General features: G+C 46.4%; 2 protein-coding genes across 2 annotated transcripts; both read right to left on the bottom strand.

The window, feature by feature from the left end:
- Positions 1–8547: 8547 nt before the first annotated feature.
- On the bottom strand, positions 8548–10706 carry LOC124652616 (protein DETOXIFICATION 16-like). The gene is made up of 8 exons (XM_047191654.1): positions 10440–10706; positions 9796–10340; positions 9611–9697; positions 9454–9510; positions 9113–9351; positions 8893–9011; positions 8714–8800; positions 8548–8601 (listed from the first exon to the last, which is right to left on the bottom strand). The coding sequence occupies exons 1-8, from the start codon at positions 10704–10706 to the stop codon at positions 8548–8550; spliced, it is 1455 nt and encodes a 484-aa protein (XP_047047610.1).
- Positions 10707–17283: 6577 nt separating this feature from the next.
- LOC124652095 (outer envelope pore protein 16-2, chloroplastic-like) lies at positions 17284–18107 on the bottom strand. The gene is made up of 4 exons (XM_047191121.1): positions 17867–18107; positions 17707–17772; positions 17544–17611; positions 17284–17427 (listed from the first exon to the last, which is right to left on the bottom strand). Exons 1-4 carry the CDS (start codon positions 18105–18107, stop codon positions 17284–17286), a joined length of 519 nt encoding a protein of 172 aa, XP_047047077.1.
- Positions 18108–20404: the final 2297 nt, after the last annotated feature.

Below are 20404 nucleotides of genomic sequence, written 5' to 3'. Positions count from 1 at the left end.
CACCTTCTGGGCGGAAATCGGATGCCCTAACCCGGCGTCTCGTTTCTGGGAGAAGACGCCGACGGATTGGCTCTTCCCAGACAAAGGTATGCATGGATCGGTTGCTCTTGATTGCAGGAGCTCGCCTGAGGTTTTCGGAGGGGAGAAGTCTGCGCCGGGTGCCATGGCTAGGCCGTCGAGTTCGGCTACCCCGGTGTCTGCGGGTGCGTCGGTGAGGCGGGCCTTTTCTTCGTCGCCAACAGGTCTGCGTCTCTCAAGGACTCCGCGGGTCGGGAGGTGGAGAGGTCCCTTGCCTAAACGGCGGATCACGCCGCCGGTGCTGGGAGATTTCTTCCCCGTCTCTCCGGCGCAACTTTCTTCAGCGCCTACGGCGGTTGCAGTTTCCGCTCCTGAGGCGGGATCGGCGGGGTTTCAAATTCCCTCGGATCACGCGCCTGGGGCCCACGTCCATGCTGGATGCAGCCCGTGGGGATGGACGCACCTGAGCCGACGGATCAGGCGTCTTCGATCGTATGCGTGCCCTCCGAGCGAGGGTTTCGATCGATCAAACCCTGGTCAGCCGCCAACGACTCGTCTTCTTCGACAATCGTCTTCGCCTCCCTCAACCACCTTCACGCCGCCTCCCTCCCGTTTCGTGAGATCCTACGCGTCGGTCCTCGCCTCGACGTCGACAGGGGCCATGTCGGGGCCTCCTCCGCGTCCCCCTCCGGGAGGGAACGTCGCCCCGCAACCTCGACCGGCTGGGCAGCAGCCACGGCCGGCGGCACCGCAACCGCGGCCGGCTGGGCAGCAGCCTCGTCCGGTGGTACCGCATCCACGTCCGGCGGCACCTCAACTCCGTCCGGTTCAGCTTCAGCCTGGTGTTCCTCCGCTGCAGCAGCCTAGGCCGGTTCCACCTCAAGGTCTTCCGCTGGTGAACCCTGGCTTGGGGGCTCCCTTTGTGCCTGCCTTCCAAGGGGTGGTGAGCCAAGGAGGCTTCCAACCCTTGCAACCTCCGTCAAGGCAGCCGGGTCCTCCGGCTTACTTCCCGCAGCAACAGCAGCCGCCCTATCAGCAGTACCCACAGCAGCAGCTGTTTGTGCCGCCGTTTGGTCAGTACCAGGTACCGAGCTTCCCGCAGTTCCAACAGCAACAGCAGCCGCAGCAAGGGGAAGTGGCAGCTGCCTCCAAGAATAAGCGTAAGAAGAAAAAGGCATCGGCTGTGGTGCCTGCCGTGGTTCCCCCGCCGATTCCACCTATGCCAGGTTTTGAGTCTGTCACGGAGCCGTTCGTGCCGACACCGCAGCAACAGCATGCACCTGAGCAGTCGTCCCTGGGAGTTGGGCTGATCCCGACACCCTTGCAACCGGCGGAGGTGGTTCAGCCGGCTCCTACGGTCGCGGCCAAGGTCAAGAAAGCCGGCAAGTGTTGGAAATGCGCCGTCGATACGCACGCTACAAAGGATTGCAAAGTGCTCCACTATTGTCTTGTATGTGATAATTCGGCACACCCTACTAATAGGTGTCCCACTCTTCGTCTTCCTAAGCCCTCGGCTTTGGTTGCGGCGCAAGGTTTCGAGGAATCGCTTTTCCTAGAGCTCCCGGATTCAGTCTACAAACCACATCTGGCACCTGTTTGTTCGCCTACTGCGCTCGTCAAGTTAGAGGGCCCCATGGTTGCACCTTCCGTGATTGAGAAGCAGATGGCTCGTATATGTCCAGCCCCTCATTGGAAATGGGAAGCTTTGGTACATGGGAGTGATGGGTATCTCATTGGCTTCCCCTCGGCTGAAGATCTGGAGAGAGTTGACGGATTCCAAATGAAGGTGCAATCTACAGAAACTCATCTTACGATCAGCACATGGAAGGTTCAGGAGATCCCGCACAAATTCGAGCTGAAACCAGTTTGGGTTACAGTTGAAGGAGTACCGTACTCTGGGAGACATTTTCATGGTCTTTGGGCGGTGGGTTCTCTCATTGGCACCACCTTGGACGTCGATCTTGTCACCTTGCGGAGGAGGGGAGTGGTTCGTCTTTTGGTTGCCATGTTGGATCCGAAGGTGCTTGAAAAAAGGGCCGATGAGAATGGACAGCTGTACATTGGGGTGACAGTGGTGTTAAAGTTGAGAGGGTATGATTTTTTCTTCCGTCGTCAGCCTGAGGACTTTGTCCCTGAGGATGAGTTTGTTCCTTTCTTCTGGAGACGCAAAGGGAATGATCCAGATAATGAAGATGCTAGTAAGGACAACGACCAAGAGGGGAGCGCTGATCCCAATCAGCTAGCAGATTCTTCTTTGGTGAACATGGACGTTGATGCGGCACAGGCTCCAGGAGGTTCCAGTGGGACTGTAGTGGAGATGACGACGAATTCGGTTCCCTTGTTCGCTGTCACTCCTTACAATCCTTTCCCGAGAACTAGGCGGGCGATGGAGATTGTGGAGGCGGTTAGGCAGAAATCCCCTGGGCTGATTGCTCAAACCGCCTCCCCGGCTACTCCGTCTTCTGTGGATTCTCCCGCGGAACCAGGGCTGCAGTCCGCTACTCGCATGGGGCATTCTTCGTCGACGGTGCAGGTTCTGTTCGGGCGGGAGGGTTCTACGTCGCCCTTGCCCTCCTGCGGTGCGGCCCAGCCCGCAGTGGAGGCTGTTGCGTCGCCCCAAGGCGGGGGTAGCCTGCCCTTGCCGTGCACGCTGGAGGCTGCTCTCCGTGGCCTGGCTATTCCGCAGGTGGACGTGCAGGGGGTGGCGGCTACACCCCTGCCTCCATGCGGCGTGGACCCGGCTTCACTGCAGGTGGTCATGCAGGAGGTGGCGGCAGCAGCGTTGCCAAACAGCAGCGTGGACCTGCTCGCGGGAGCAGGTGGCTCCACGCCCAAGGCCCGCGTCGACACGCCGGTGTTGGAGGACGGCGGGCGCCCGATCGTTGCTGCCTCGGGGGGATCTTCACCGACTCTGTCTCCCCGGGGTGGTAGTCCCCTTTCGTCGCCTTTTCAGCCGACCGACGTGTGGGAGGGTCCTACGGCGACTTCGCCCTCCTACAGTCGGGATGTTGGAGTTGGGGCGCCGGCTGTCACGGATACCGCGGCGGACACGTCCCTTTTGTGTTCGTCACCACGTGGATCCGTGGGGTCGGACGGATCGGCTTCGCGTGTTCCTTCGGATCCGCCTTCTCCTTCTCCTTCACCAAAGTCGGTGGTTCTTCCTCTTCGGCAGCCACCACCTCCTCAGCGGCGTAGCTCTCGCCATGCTATGGAGGCGGATGGCTCCAAGGCGACGGATGAAGACACCATGACAAAGGCGATGCGTCGTAAGGCGGAGATCAATTTGGATACTGCTGGTATGAAGTCATGTTCTAAATCTTTTTTGCCTCTTCCAGATAATATTATTTCTTCTAAACTTGCTAGTGTAGGGGTTAGTTTAGGTTCAAATAATAATGCAATTTCTGTTTCGGCTAATGCTTTGAGACATATGGAATTTGATAGATTAAAAGTCAATCCTAAAGTTTCAGCTAAGCCTAGTCCCTCTATTCAGGATGATGAAGAGCTGAGTGCCACAATAGATGGTCAGCTTCTTTCCCATCTTGTTGATGAGGTAGCAGAAGTAGATTTGGATGAATTGATGCTAAGTTCTGTGTATGATCTAAAAGCATCAGCTCGAAAATCCAAAGCTACCTCTGCTTCAAAAAAATCTAAGTTTGCTTCTAAGGTTAGATCCACAAAATCAACGATGGTTGTACAATGAATGGTATGTTCTCGAATAGCAGAGGTCTCAAGGACTTGGCTAAACATTTACATATCACTGATTGTATAACAGAACATTGTTTAGATTTTGTGGGTATTTCCGAGACCGGGAAACGAGATTTTACCACGAGTCTTCTAAACCGCATCTCTGGTGGGGTAGATTTCTCATGGTTTTCTCGGCCTCCTCGGGGTCGTTCTGGGGGCATTTTACTTGGTGTTAGGACTTCTACTATGGAAGTGTTGGCTTCCTCGGAAGGAGATTTCCATGTTAAACTCCACATCCGTAACAAGTCCGACAACTTCATGTGGAGCCTAGTCACTGTTTATGGTGCTGCCCAGACCGAGCACAAGGCTGCTTTTCTTCGTGAATTGGTTAACCTAGCGAAAGATAACCCATATCCTATCATCATAGGGGGGGATTTCAATTTGCTAAGGTTTTCTCATGAGAAAAGTAGGGGCCGTTTCGACAACCATTGGCCTTTTCTATTCAATGCTGTCATTGACAGTTTGGATTTGAAAGAGATAGAAATGGTTGGGAGACAGTTCACTTGGGCGAATAGTCTTCCTGAACCTACATATGAGAAATTAGATCGTGTACTTATGGACCATAATTGGGAATCAAAATATCCTATGGTCACCGTACGGGCTCTTCCTCGTATTGAAGGTTTGTCGGATCATGCTCCCATACTGCTAACAACCGGTAAGCTGAGAACACATTGTAAACATCAATTCAAATTTGAATTAGGATGGTTACAACGTGATGGCTTTTCGGATATGGTTAAACGAGTGTGGGAGAGACCTGTTGCTGGTTCTAGTTCTATCCAAAGGTGGAATAATAAACTCCGCGCCTTGCGGAAACACCTTCGAGGATGGGCTAGACATGTAGCAGGCATTCTCAAAGCTGAAAAACTACGCCTCACATGCTTGATCGATGATCTTGAAGCCCTTGCCGAGACACGGTTGCTTTCACCGCAAGAAATTGATCATAAGAATCAATATAATGCGCAGATGGCTTCCATGTTGAGAGAGGAAGAGCTTAAATGGTATCAAAGGTCTAAAGTCCAATTTATCTTAGAAGGGGATTCGAATACAAGATACTTCCATTCTGTCGCTAACGGCAGACATAGGAAGAAACTTATTCACTCTCTGGTTCAGGATGAAGGGACGATAGTGGGGCATGAAGAACTCAAATCTTACATCACTAATTATTATAAGGGTCTTTTTGGGGATCCGGATGAAGGAACTTTCACTATGGAAGAATCCATGATTCAGGATATTCCCCAAGTATCCCCAGAAGAAAATGCCTTTCTGACAGCCCCTTATTCTGAGGAGGAAGTCAAGAAGGCAGTTTTCCAAATGGAGCATAATAAAGCACCAGGTCCTGATGGTTTTCCAGCTGAGTTCTATCAAAACTTCTGGGAGATTATTAAGTCCGACCTTTTAGCTTTATTTTCCGCATTGCATGAAGATCAACTAGAATTGTTTCGTCTAAATTTCGGTGAGATAATCTTATTACCTAAGGTTTTGGAGGCAGAAAGGATCCAACAATATCGGCCTATCTGTCTCCTAAATGTTAGCTTCAAGATTTTTACAAAAACCGCAACTTTAAGACTTAACACAGTTGCTGATCATGTGGTGCGCCCGTCTCAGACGGCCTTTATGCAAGGAAGGAACATCCTTGACGGAGTGGTCACTTTGCATGAAACGGTGCACGAGCTTCATAGGAAAAATTTTAATGGAGTTATATTAAAAATTGACTTCGAAAAAGCTTATGATAAGGTGAAATGGTCTTTTCTACAACAAACTCTCCGGATGAAAGGTTTTTCACAAGAGTGGCGTTCTTTAATTAATAATTTCGTTTTTGGTGGAAGTGTTGCCATTAAAGTCAATGATGATGTGGGCAATTACTTTCAAACAAAAAAGGGATTAAGGCAAGGCGATCCATTGTCACCCATGTTATTTAACATAGTGGCGGATATGCTAGCAATTATTATTGAACGTGCTAAAGCAGATGGTCTTATTGAAGGAGTAGTTCCACATCTTGTTGATGGTGGCCTCTCTATACTTCAATATGCCGATGATACAATTCTATTTATGGAACATGACCTTGAGAAAGCGACGAACCTTAAGTTGATACTATCAGCTTTTGAAAAGCTTTCTGGTCTTAAAATCAACTTCCATAAAAGTGAATTGTTCTGCTTCGGTGAAGCTCAAGACGAGGCTTCCTTATATGCCGATCTATTCGGATGCGGTATTGGCCAGTTTCCAATTAGCTATTTGGGTATTCCGATTCATTATCGGAGACTTACTATAGCTGAGTGGAAACAAGTCGAGGAAAGACTCCAGAAACGCCTATCAAGCTGGAAAGGAAAACTGCTGTCTCTTGGTGGACGGTTGGTTCTCATTAATTCAGTGCTAAGCAATATGGTATTGTATATGATTTCCTTCTTCCAATTGCCTAAAGGGGTCTTGCATAGATTGGATTATTTCCGATCTAGATTCTTTTGGCAAGGAGATGGAGAAAAAAAGAAATATCGTCTGGCTAAGTGGAGTGTAGTTTGTCGACCAAAAGACCAGGGAGGGCTCGGTATACATGATCTAGAGATCAAAAATCGAGCCTTACTTGGAAAATGGCTATTTAAACTTCTTTCAGAAGAAGGTATATGGCAAACGATTCTGAAGAGAAAGTATGTAGGCTCAAAGGCTTTGTCCCAGGTGGTTTGGAAACCTGGAGACTCACACTTTTGGGCTGGTCTCATGGCGTCAAAGAAATTCTTTTTCCCATACATATCTTTCTCGATCAAGGATGGATCCCAGATACGGTTTTGGGAGGATAAGTGGTTAGGTAATACCACCCTTCGGGAACAGTATCCAGCTTTATACAGTATTGTCCGCCACAAATCTGACACCATTGCAACGGTGATGCAAGAATCTCCGGCTAATATGACATTCAGAAGGGATCTTCTAGGCCCCAGGCTAGAATTATGGAATACCTTGCTGCAACGACTCGAAAGGGTTCAGTTGACGCAGGGTCCCGATGTGGTTAAATGGAGTCTAAATGAGAGTGGAAAATTCTCAGTAGATTCAATGTATAAAGCATTAATCCAATCAGATTCGCCAGTAATTACTAATAAAAAAATCTGGTCTATGAAGATACCACTAAAAACAAAGATATTTGCTTGGTATCTTCGTAGGGGGATAATTCTTACTAAGGATAATCTTGTAAAGCGTAATTGGCAAGGTAGTAAAAAGTGTGTCTTTTGTCATCAAGATGAGACAATTAACCATCTTTTTTTCAACTGTCAATTTGCGAGATCTATATGGTCAATAACCCAAATAGGTTCGACCTTGTATCCCCCTCAGAGTGTTGCCAATTTTTTTGGCAATTGGCTCAATGGAGTGGATCGTAGGTATAAAACTTTTATTAGGGTGGGGGCGATTGCCATTATTTGGTCGCTTTGGCTATGTAGAAATGACAAGATTTTCCATGATACTAACTCTTCTTGTTTGCAGGTTATTTACCGATCCGCCACTTTGCTCCGTTCGTGGTCCTTGCTTCAGAAGCCAGAGAGCCGAGACCTATTTATGGAGGTTTCTACACGATTGGAGGATGTGGCGAAGGATATTTTTTCCCAACATGGATGGCGGCGTAATCTAAGGATAGAGTCCTCTGTGTCTTAGCTGTCCTTCCGTGTTTCAGTCCTTCAGTGTTTGGTTTTTATTATCTTGTGGGTGTGCTACTACGTAACTTTGTGTGTGTGCGGCTGTGTGCATCTTGTTATGCAGAGGCCGGGTGTACTACTTATTAAAGTAATGAAAGCGCCCTTTATCGAAAAAAAAGGTGACCATGAGAGGCACCTCAGGCACCTTCCATGGGGTATTTAGATGCTAATGACTGTCGAGCCCTCCTCCAGTCTACTTCTGTTGAGAACTTGAGATATGTAGTTCCTCCGTCTCATGAAACTGTCTTAAATTTTTATAAATTTGGATCTATCTAGTACGTAGATACATCTAAATTTTGACAAAGTTGAGACAAATTTCGTGGGATGGAGGGAGTACATGCATAATTGCATAGCATCAGAACCTGACCCTGAAGCTAGTCACGGGAAGATAAATGTGCCTAGAAATGCAACTATATTTTGGGTCAGATTGTAGATTTACTGATTATATAGGAAATATAGTGCAGCTCCAGTACCAGCATAACAGCCATGTTCTTTTTAGCTGCTTGTGTTCACACACATCCATGTACGTACATTCACATTGTGTGCCTGGGCTTCGCTTGCACCTCCAGTGGGTGAATTTGTTTAATTATGAGATATGTGGAGCTATTTTAATGAACAGTGGTCTCTATTAACCCTATAATCAGGACTTCAGTTATAAACGAATTTACAAATTTCAGAGAACAGAATATGTTTAGTGACTTCATGCTCACATGGAAACCTTGAGGGCATCCATCCACATATGCTTCAGACAATAGCTGGGGACGCTAACAAGAGCTCAATTATACATTGTCCACCAAAATCAATCAGGCAAAAACATACTACTAAAATGCCCAAAATTGCTGGATCAGGCTCGCTGATCTCATCATGATCTACCTAGCATCGTACATCCATCGACTTGGCTCCAAGTACATATCAAGCCTAGAAGGCAGGCAGCTCTGCAATCCACCAGAGGAAATTAAGGACCATACATATGTAAGTCCTTTCTGAATGCTTATCAATGGTTCGGCTCAAGTGCTATAGTGTACACTCCAATCAGGCATCCTATTAATTAACCTGTCTACACAACCGATGCTTCACGTATCCTTTTTTTTTTTTTGAGATGGATGCTTCATGCTACTAGGCGAAAAGATGAGCTGAAGACCCTGTCGTTTGCCTTTTCTGCCTGCAATGGAAAATTGCATTGTTACATTGTCAGCTCCAGAGTGAACAGCTGAACTGCTGAAGTTCAATGCCAGTTTGGCAGTAGTTGGCAGTAGGTCTGCTATATCATTTACCTCCTTTTCCCAATCTATACACCAGGCGATAAATACCAGCAGCGCCAATTTGGTGAAGCTGCCGCAGACGATGCCAAGCCAGAGACCCTACACCAGTTTCACATTTCAGAGATAGATAGAAATTCAATCAATGGGCAAGCAACCTCAGTAAATATTACAGTAGGAGTAACGTTCTTTACCATTCCATTCAGGTGGAAGACGAATGCAAGCAGCACGGCCATCGGAATTCCCAGTAGGTAGAACGCGCCGAGGTTCACGGCTGCGCCGATATTCTGCTTGCCGCTCCCCGTAAGGACGCCTTCAAAGTTCAATCAAGCAAGCACAGATCGATTAGCTTACGGTTTCTGCACTCGTTATGTAGTTGGAGATTCAGCATTGGATGGACTGAAGTTCACCAACCTGAAAGAGAGCTGTGAAGCCCATCAATGAAGAAAGATATCCCGAGGACCGGCAGCATCCTGGAGATGTACGTGACCACCTCCTGCTCGTCGCTGTAAAGGTGCCCCCAGACGTTCCGTAGCAAGATCATGGTCAGGGCTATCACCAGTCCTTCAGACAACGCCATGTACATGACAACCCGCATCGCTAGCTTCGCTGCCTGAGGCTGCCCGGCACCAAGTTCGTTTGAGACGCGCGTGCTAAGTAAGGATCAACAAGAAATCAGCCGAGAAGTAAACTAACAAGATCGTGGTAAAGTTTTTGTATTGAGGGTTGAATGACAAATTGACAACTGAACTGACCTGATGGAAGAAGAGAGGCCAAGTGGTACCATGTAGAGCAGAGCGCCTGTGTTGAGGCTGCACGTACAATGGAACAGTTAAGGAACACAGAGAAAAATTTGTTTACCACATTGACAGCATACATGGCATGGTAATTTAGAGGGAACAGTTTTCTTACCATATTGATAACACTGACGTCTCCAGCTGAGGATTAGGCAGGAGTCCAGAGAGGAGCACAAGGATTTCAAACGACCACCACTCCAAGCTGCACAAAGAATTTAAACATTGCCAAATTTTACCAGCCAGAACAGGACAGTTCATCAAAAGAATTACTAGGAGTATTTCCTTTTGCAGAGTACGAACCAGATCATCATGGCGGATGGCATGGCGAGCTCGGTGAACTGCCGCAGCTCCTTGAAGGCCTCCCGGGAGAAGCCGCTCCACGTGTCCTTGCAGGCGGCCGACAGCCTGACGTACATCGCCAGTATGACGAGGTTGACGCCGTACGAGACGGCGTTGCTGAGCGCGGCGCCCTTGCTGCCCATGCCGGCCTTGTAGACCAGCAGCCAGCAGACGAGCGGGTGGAACAGCGCGGTGGCGCCGGAGCTGGCGGTGACGGGCAGGACGACGCCCTGAGCCTGCAGGAAGCGGATGTGGCACTGCAGCGGCACGTACGCGGCGAGCGAGGGGATCATCCACCGCGCGTACACGCCGGCCTCCGCCGCGATGGCCGGGTCCTGGCCGAGGAAAAGTAGGATCTTGGTGGTGTTGGCCCAGACGAGGGAGATGGGGACGCAGGCGAGCGAGAGCACCACCATGGCGCGCTGCTTGTAGGCGCCCAGGCGGTGGTACCGCCCCGCGCCGTACGCCTGCCCGCACAGCGTGTCCAGCGCCGTCGCCATGCCGGCCTGCACGTTGAAATCCAGAACGACGCCATGAGATAGATTAGGTACTCGTTCCCGAGCTGATCAAGAAAAAATCGTAGATGAGGAGGACGTGGTACGTACGAGGAGGCTGTATCCGGTGACGTTGGCCAGGGAGGCGGCGAGGGAGGCGCCGGCGAGGGGCAGCTCGCCGAGGTGGCCGACGACCATGACGGAGACCATGTTGACGAGGTTCTGGAGGATGCAGCTCAGGACGATCGGCCCGCCGAGCCGCACGAGCCGCTTGACCTCCGCCGCAGCGAGGCCATCCCCTCCATCGTCCTTCGCCGCTGCCGCCGGCGAAGCGAGCAGCGCCTCGTGGACGGCGGCCGTGCCAGGCTTGCCGTCCATCCCTGCCACGAGTGGTGCCCAAATTGGGACGGACGGGAAGGAGGGCTTTTTATGGGAAGGCGTTAAGGTAGATCATTGGAGGCGCGCGTTAAGCTAGATCATTGGCGGCTTCGAGTCTTGGAGTTGGGGTTCGTAGATTGATCGGCTGCCGTAAGGAATCTTGTTGAATTTAATGCACACGCGTGAGGACACCTACTGACCTACGGCCGCCGGCCGCCGCCGCCTTCGCCCAAGCCCAGCCCTAGGCAAAAGCGCGACGTACGTGCCTACGTGGTACGTCGGCTTGCCTGGCAAACCCTATACACAGACCAGGTCGGCGCGTACCGCGCGCCGCACACCCCACGCGCGGTACGGACCGGTCCAGTTGGGTGCGGGCTGCCTCCTTTTTCGATTTTTTTTTCTTTTTTATTTCTTATTTTCTGTTTTTTTTTTCCAGTTTTATTTTTTCTGTTTCTGTTTCCTTTTCTTTACTTTTATTTTTCAGATTCGAAAAAAAGAAATATTTAAAAAAATTAAATTAAAAAATGTTCAAATATAAAAAACATTCAAAATCTGAAAACTATTCAAATATAGAAATCGTTCAAACATGAAAAATGTTCAAATTTAAAAACTGTTCAAATTTAAAAATCGTTCAAACTTGAAAATTGTTCAAAATGAAAAATGTTCAAATTTAAAAACCATTCAAACGTGAAAAATGTTCAAATTTTGAAAAATATAATTTTTTGAAAAATATTCAAAATATAAAATCGTTCAAATTTTAAAACTGTTGAATTTAAAAATGTTCATATTTTGAAAAAAATCTTGAAAAATAATTTCATAAAAAATGTTAGATTTTGAAAAAGAAAAATATTAATAACAGAAAAAAATAGAAGAAAGAGAAGAAGAAAAAACGAAAAAAAACGTACCTGAGCTAATGGGCCGCGGCCCAAACTACCCGACCTGGTCGCGTGGGGTGTGCGGCACCCCGCACGCGCCGACCAGGTCGGCGTATAGCAGTTCCTGGCTTGCCTCGCTTGATCAGCCTGGGTGTAGTCATAGCCTCCTAGTATGTCCCCAGCCAGCCAGGCACAAGATATCCTGAGCGACCATCTGGAGCCGTGTGCATCCAGAAGCCATGGCATCCCGCTGTCCCTCTGGCGAAAGGAGGGCCCAAAGCTGAACCCAATGTGTCACCATATGGATAACCTGCAAAAAGTGAAAAGAGTTCTTTTTGTTAAAGATGATATCATTTCTGACCCTCCCTCCATATAGACCAACATAAGCAGAAACTCTAACCCGGATAAAAGCCTTAGATTGTCTGTCTACTCTATTCAACCAATTACCAAACATATTGGTAATATTTGTTGAAGGTGGAAGATCATAAGTAAAATTGGTCGTTCGCCAAAGAAGCTTAGCTAAGGGGCATTCAATAAAGAGGTGTTGAATAGTCTCCTGATCCCCGCAAAAAACACATTTCGTACACCCATTCCAGTGACGTTTAGCTAAATTATCTTTAGTTAATAGAACCTTGTTACTCAAGAACCACATGAAAATCTTTATTTTAAGGGGAACTTTCACCTTCCAGAGATACTTTCTTAAAGAAAGATATGGTCATTCATAATATCTTCATACATAGACTTTACCGTAAACAAACCATTGGATCTCAAAATCCCAAACAAAACGATCACTCTCTTCAGTCAAGCTGACCGCCATCAGTTTTCAACATAATTGTAACCATGAAGTCCATTTGTTACCACTCAACACCCGTCGGAAAGTAATATTCAGTGGAGTTTGGGCTAACACATGGGCTACCGTTACATTCTTGTGGTGTGCAATATTATATAAGGATGGAAACTGCTGAGCTAAGGAAGTTTTTCCTAACCAAGTGTCTTCCCATAAACGGGTACCAAACCCATTACCCACTTTGAAAGAATCTCTAGAAAAAACTCATCCTTGACTCAATCCCTTCTAGAAAGGAGAATCGGTAGGCTTAGCCTGTACCTCAGCTAAAGTCTTCTGCCTTAGGTACTTATTGTATAGCAAATCTTGCCACATCCCATCCTCATTAAGAAGTTTAAACCTACATTTACTGAACAAACATTTGTTTTTGATTTCGAGAACCTCAATACCTAAGCCCCCTTGATCTTTAGGTCGACAAACAATATTCCACTTTGTGAGGCGATATTTTATTTTATTTTCATCGGACTGCTAAAAGAACCTAGATCTATAGAAGTCCAAACGTTTCCTTACCCCAATGGGTATCTGTAGGAAGGACAACATAAACATAGGTAAACTAGTCAAGACTGAATTGATAAGGACTAACTATCAACATAGGATAGTAATTTCCCTTTTCAGCAACCCAATTTACTCTCAAATCGGGTCTCCAACGGATACCCAAGTACCTAAAGGGGAGTGAACCAGCATCACATCCAAAGATCTATTTATACTGACCCTCCTCATCCTTGGCCTTTCCAAAACAAAAAATCTCACTTTTATGAAAAATAATCTTTAGTTCTGACAGCTCTTCAAAAAGACATAAAATTAATTTCATATTAACAACTTTCTGGAGGTCATGTTCTAGAAAAAGAATCGTATCATCTGCATACTATAATATAGAGAGACCACCCTCAACAAGATGAGAAATAAGTCCTCCGATTTGACCATCTTGTTTTGCACGTTCAATTAAGATGGCAAGCATGTCAACTACAATATTAAAAAGCATTGGAGACAAAGGGTCCCCTTGTCGCAAACCTTTTTTTTGTCTGGAAATAATGACCAATGTCATCATTAACCTTTACCCCAACACTACCTCCTTGAACAAAATGTTGAACTAATCTACCGCATTCTGGAGCAAAACCCTTCATTCGTAATGTCTGTTGCAAAAAAGGCCACTTCACTTTAACATAAGCTTTTTCAAAATCAATTTTAAACAACACCCCATCCATTTTCATATTATGAAGCCCATGAATTGTTTCATGAAGAATGACCACCCCTTCTAAAATATTTCTACCCAGCATGAATGCCGATTGAGTTGGTTTTATCACCCTTAGGGCAATCCCCGTATGCGATTTGTACCAACTTTAGTAAAGATTTTAAAACATATGTTTAACAAACAAATAGGTCTATAAGATGGCGGAGCAGCAACGTAAGAAAGACGAAGCAAGAAATGTGAACAAACATCGATAGGCACACCGGGCGGAGATGCAAAGGGGGGACTTTGCTACTACTGCGCCGGCGACAAGATCTCTGTGACTTAGTCCACGTGCTAAGGCTGGATTTCGTGAGGCAAACACGGTGAGTTCCCCTATCCAGGCAACTGATCCTTCTTGCCCTCAATGAGGTGTAAATGATTTTGGGATTTTTGCTCTGATTAGTTCGATTCTTGCAAGAGTTTGGTTTCGAGGAGGTTCTCTGCAGCTCCTCTAGCTTCAAATGCTGCGGTTGCTTGCAATCAACAGATTCTTGATCAAGATGATGTGGTTGATGATGGTTTTGGATGCATGAAGTGCGGCGAAAATCACAATGTCAGTGTTTGTCAGGATAGATACCCATGGAAGCAACAGCGGAACGTCAGCTATAACAAAGACCGGGCCACAGCTTCAGCGTGGGGCATAAACTGATGGACCACTGCATCAAAATGGATTGTTTGCCCTGATTTTTTTTTGGGAAGGCTGGGCCATGTCCAGGGATGGTCCCGCAGACGATCAGCCGGTGCATGGAAATATGTAGTTCCTTTCTTTGGTAGCTCTGATTTTGATCAGGGTTTTTATGTGACCACCGATGTTTAATCTGATCTGTAACCGCTTGAACAGGTGAACTATGCTCAAATCATAGTAAACCATGGCGAGGTTACTTCTAGGGACATAGAACATAAATTTCAGGCCTGCGCTGATTCAATAAATATGAAGTGGAGGTTCTATGAGAAGATCTTCTCTGAAACTCGGGTTATGAACAGATTCCCAAATACAAAGTGCATTAAAGAGCTGGCTAATTTTGTAAAAAAATCCAGGAAAAATGCAACTAGTGCTATTATTAAATTTAATAAGTGGTCTAGTGACATCGAGCCCTTTGCTTTCTTAGATGAGGCTTGGTTCAGTATCAAAGGCATTCCATTGAAGTATAGAAATATATCCAATGCTTCCTATGTTGCTAGCATGTTTTTTGGCACTTGCAAAAAACTGTTTGAGAAATTTTGCCTACATCAAGGTGAAGATTGGGTGTCAGGATGCTATCTTGGTTCAAAATTCTAGGATTGATGCCATTAAGAAGTCTTTTATGAATTTAAGTTTTCTAGAGAGTTGTCTGAGCCAAATACCAACGTTGCAAGCTTCTATAACTGCTTGTAATTTCGAGCGTGGTGGTCATTAGAACTATTCCAAAAGGCAAAGATCTGATAGTGGTGCAGTTGTAGGTGACAAATCTGAACTTAGATCAGCTCTAGGCCTCCAGCTAGAGTCAATGGAAATATTGGTGGGAATCAACACAATCAACACTCGGTTGGTATTGGGGAGGGTAAAAAATTCTTGCTGATACTGGTAAAGACAAAGAAGTTGTGCCAATAATGCTGTTGATAACCTCATGTTGCTACTGCTTTGCATCTGCAGGATGTCCGCATGGAGGTAGTATATGCACTTGCGTCAGATAATGTTGGTGATGTGGAGGCCCCAATCATTCATGACGCTGATCCTAGGTTCAGAGAATTCGAAAAAATCGCAAAAAGTGCAAGTGATAGATACCTTATGCATCAGAAAAAGTATAAATACATGATGGATCCTATGATTGAGGAGGCTGATGGTGCCGCTGCAGATCAAGGTGAAGGAGATCCTAAAGAAATGGTAAACTATGGCAATAGTGACATAGATAGTGATGTCGGCATGAATATTGTTGATAATTTTAGGAATTTTATCTAAGGTGAAATTCTAGGTCTTGTTGCTCCATTCCTAGAACATACACAGTAATAATGTAATGCTTGTTACTAGATCACAACTTAAATTTGAATGCACTCAAGAGAACAATGAAGTGCTCGCTTATCAAGTTGCTGAAGATGATGTGATAGGGAAGAGGGGGGCTGATTCTGAGATGTAGATTTCAAAAATGAGCTCTGTAAATCAATCCAATGCTCATATCAGAGTGAAAGACAGAGCAAAGAATCAAGCCGAAGCTAGGGATCTGATAAGTACTAATCTGAACTTGCTTTTTTTTTGCCTTCTTAGATGCTGATGACGTTCATAGTAAGGCCTTAAAAATAGATGTTGATTGGACGAGTAGTTTTGGTACATGGAAGCATATATTTTTAGTTTTTAAAATCAATTTAAAAGGCAGTTAAAAGTTTTTTAAAAATTGAATAAATAAATCGACATGTACGTCTCTTGACATAGTATGTGTTAGGTGTGGTGTGCAAAAAAAAGACAAATTCTGTTGCTTAGATATTTCTACATATTTTACACAGAACATAAAAAATGTCAGTTTTCTGCGAATGGCGTGAACACATAATGTTAACATATATGTGTCAATTTTTTTCAATTTTTTGTTATTTTTATCGGGTAGCATGAGCATATGCTTTCATGTTAAATAGTGGATTTTTGGTGTTGATCCTGCTACTTCCGCTCATGATAAATCAATTGCACTATTAAAGGTAAAAAGAACTATTTCCAATGGCCTTTTTCTTGGAGCTAATGAATGCTGGTTCTTGATATAATTAAGTTCCTATTGTCTAAAGGATATTCCTCAAAAGGTGATGATCAACCTGAAGCTGATGACAACGCTGGTGCTTGATGTTAGTGCATGCCCAAGTTGTTGAAGTCTGAGGAATTTTTTTCTAGAAATGGTGACAGTTCGGAGTGGATTTTTAGCTGGAGTTACACATAGCTCGTCTTTTTTAAAAAAATCAGAAATAATATTTTAAAGTTACCAAAAAAATCTGAAAAATCTTGATATGAAAAATGTTGTAAAATTTCAACTAAAAATACATTATACTTTGGGATGCACAAAAATGACGAAAGAACAATATTTTTTTTGGTTGTGTAAGAAAACGTAAACAAAAATTTTGAGAAGTATGAGAAGCTTTTTTGAGAATTATCTCTTCTAGACAAGTCAAAAAATTATTATTTTGTGGACATAGAATGTCTAGATGTGTCTAAACTTTTTTTCATATGTTTTGAGAAGCGGGGAATGCATTTCCGCGGCGACCCCCCTTCTTCACTTCAGCAAGAGATTTCGTGTTGTCTGTATTTTCTGTCTGATGGTAATGAGTGGATCTCTTGAAACAAAAATCTACGAATTGTTCTTGCCAAAAAAGAACTAGTATGAATTATTCTGGACCAACCCAGCAAGCATACCACGTTGTATCCACGAATGCTTTAACAAATCACAAGAACTTAAGAACGATATTGTGATATCAAACTAATCCGCATTCTGAAGTGGCACAGGACACATGAAAGAAAGTTAACATTACATTGGAAATTTCAAATCGCTTAGTCCGATAGCTACTAGCGGATGAGGCGCAAACTGAACTGCAGAGGTACATCGAAGGAAACATATTTGTCATAGCTCCCAGCAGCTAAAACCTTGCTCTAAATTCTTAAACACGGTCTGCGGCTCAGAATATGCCGGAGAGCATGGTCGCCGCGCTCGAGAGCGCGGCTCCGGTGATGGCGAAGTGGACGACGTGGTCGGCGTGCCCGGTGTCCCCGGTGAGCGCCACCGCCGCTCCGGCGAGCGCCCCTGCAATGGCGCTGTTCTTCTGCAGAAAGGGGTAGACAGCTACGAGTTAGAAACCAGTTGCGGTCAAAATGTTTGAAGCTAATCTGATGCGAACGAACAGCAAGTAGATAAACTGAAGAAGAAAGAGGCACCGACCCAGTCATGGCATCCTCTGGCCTCCCTCAGGCCGTACGTTACCCCAGAGTACACTCCGGCCGCCAGTCCTGTCACAAGAACAAGGTCAGATCGATATTCTTGTTTGAAGCACACGACAAGATGCTAAAATGACTTTTGCTCTAGGATTTGCTGGTTTACTCACCCCACTGAATGGCCTCCTTGCCGGCCGATTTCACCACCGCATCGAGCGACTTCTGGCCATCATCCCCTGAGACGGAAGAAGCCAATGCCGTCAGCTCGGTCTTAGCACAAACAGGCGTGAATCGCTTGAACGATGAACATCATGCCAGCATTTTTCTTACCTCTGGCGCTGGAGAAATGGGTGTTCCTCTTGACGTTGTCCAGCCCGGTGTTGTCTCCTCCGAGCCCTTCGACGGTGACGAAGTAGGCCTCCTTGGAGACGGCCCGGGCGGCGCCGACCCCGGCGGCGCGGATGAAGCTGTCGGTGACGCGGTTGAGGAGCGGGTGGCCGAGGTCCAGGAGCGGGCGCCGGTCCATGCTCGCCACCTCCTCCTTGAGCGTGCGCGCGTCCAGCCTGCTCATCTCGATCCCTCCTTCGCTCGCCGTGCTAGTGGAATCAGTACTAGCGACCTCTGGACAGAAGAACAGCACAAGTACCTGGAGAAGCGGCGAGCGGCCTCGGTGTTTATGAGCAGAGCGGGGGAGGCCCGCCGCCCGTGGGGGAGCGTAACACGTGCCGGGGCCGCGCGGCAACGTGTCCCCAGTCGTGGCGTGTCATGGCGGCAGGCGGTAGAGCCTTCCTGAACCATCTGCCCGCGCGTAGAGGGGCGCGTGGCAGAAGAGAACGAACGAGGCGACGGAGCCACCTCGACCGAGCCAGGACGCTCTACCTTTTTCTTTCCCAGGAGTCTCGATTCGTCTAATTCAAAAAGAATCGATCAGATTTTCTTGGGTTTTCGGTAGCGTTTCTTCTGCGGCTTCTGTCACTATAAGCGTGCACGTGAGCTGATGCAAAATATAAAAAAACGAATAGATCCATCTTTCTATATTCCAAAGTTAGAGGTACTTTTATTTCGTCCCTACAATTTTAAGAAATATATTCTCTATTTGCTGCAGTTAATTTGCAGTAAAATATTTGTAATCCACCGAAAAAGATAAAAAAAATAAAAAAATTCAGCAAATACAAATTGGTATCAGGAGCAGGCCAATCCTATGATAAACAAATAACGAATAGTAGCCATAAAATCACATATAGTAGTTACTGGTGTAGTATCATGAACTACTCTGAAATTTACCAAAAAAAAAACGAGTCAGCTTTTTTTAGAAGAAAGTCCAATTCGGGCAACTCACAAGAACATGTACATGTTAAAAAATCAACTTTTTGTGACATCCGTGTAATTATTTATGCAGGAACATATGTTTTGGGAGCCTAATTACATTTCCATGGGGATATATCCATATATGTTAGGGTGTGATATTTGAGGCATGTGCTAACACGAATATATTAGGGATGCATCTTTTGGGGGAAGCCTCAACACGAATATATTAGGGTCGTGGCATTTTAGAGATCACCTCGACTTTTCTTTTAACACCACTTAGAGTTGTTAAGATTGGATTGATGGTGATGTCATTTTTTTTGGATTGACGTTGATGGGAAAACTTACCAATGGGTAGGGGGTACCGCCCCCTATCCCTTAGTGAGGTGGGCTCCTCACTACGCAATTGACTGCATTATAATTACGCTCGGGCCATGACGGGTCCTTATGCAAGTTGTAGTAATCTAAAATCCTATTCCAATAACAACTTGAGTTTTGATCTGTCCCGGTCACTGCATCCAAACTAGTGTTTCCCCATGCCGCTATCAACACCTTATCTTCATCGCTAGACCAATTTTTCCCTTTCGTCGACGGTGCTTTTGCCTTCTTTTGTTTTGATTTTGCAAATGCAGATGCAGAAACGACAGAAACATCCGGAGTTGACATCTTCTCTTGTTCACTGATTGGGCTAGAATATTGTGTGCCACTCCAATTCACTTCACCTGATCCCCCATTCAACATGTCTAAAAACCCAATGTCATCTGTCTGTGAGTTATCCATTTATCTAGCAAAACATGTCAAAATTCATTCAACAATTTAATCTACAAACAACAGCAATTCAATCATATTCCAGTATAGGCAATTCAATCATCTGTGTTTATCTAAAAAAAAATTGGTACAGAAACTAGCTAAAACTAAACTAGACAACAGCAGTACAGAAGAAACTAACACAGACTTTGCCTCGTCCCCGTCCGCGTCCGGAGAAATTGGCCGCTTCCGCCGCGCCACCAGCCCCGCCCAGCGCCGCCGCCCCGCCCGAGCACCCGCCCGGCGCCGCTCGCCCTCCTCGATTTCGGTCGAGGCCGGCCAGCGCAGCCGCCCGGCGCGGCCCGGCGCCGCCCCCGCCCAGCACCCGCCCAGCGCCGCCGCCCCGCCCAGCGCCGCCGCCCCCGCCCATTACCCGCCCAGCGCCGCTAATTCCCCGGGAAAAAAGTCGTACCTGGCCGGCGAGTGGAGCAACGGCGACGGCGATTTTGCGGGAGACGCTCCCGCCTCCTTTTCTGCTCTCCAGACGCGCGCGGGAAGAAGAGCGCGGGCAGCAACTTCGCTTTCGATGGTCGTGGCTTGCTCCTCTATATTTGGAGGATGGAGCGACGATATGGCAGTCCTTCTAAATTTAGAGGATGGGGTAGAGAGACCACTGGGAACGTTTTTTTGCCTCACAATCCTCTAAATCTGTTTGGATGGACCTTTAGAGAGACCACTAGGGATGCTCTTATGCATCCAAACCTATGACGTACATGGAGGCTCTTGATTTCACCTTTGTTCCTGCCCTTGACTTTG

This window comes from Lolium rigidum, chromosome 5, assembly GCF_022539505.1.
Source record: "Lolium rigidum isolate FL_2022 chromosome 5, APGP_CSIRO_Lrig_0.1, whole genome shotgun sequence".
NCBI lineage: Eukaryota > Viridiplantae > Streptophyta > Magnoliopsida > Poales > Poaceae > Lolium > Lolium rigidum.
This window is presented reverse-complemented; position numbering and strand designations above follow the sequence as displayed.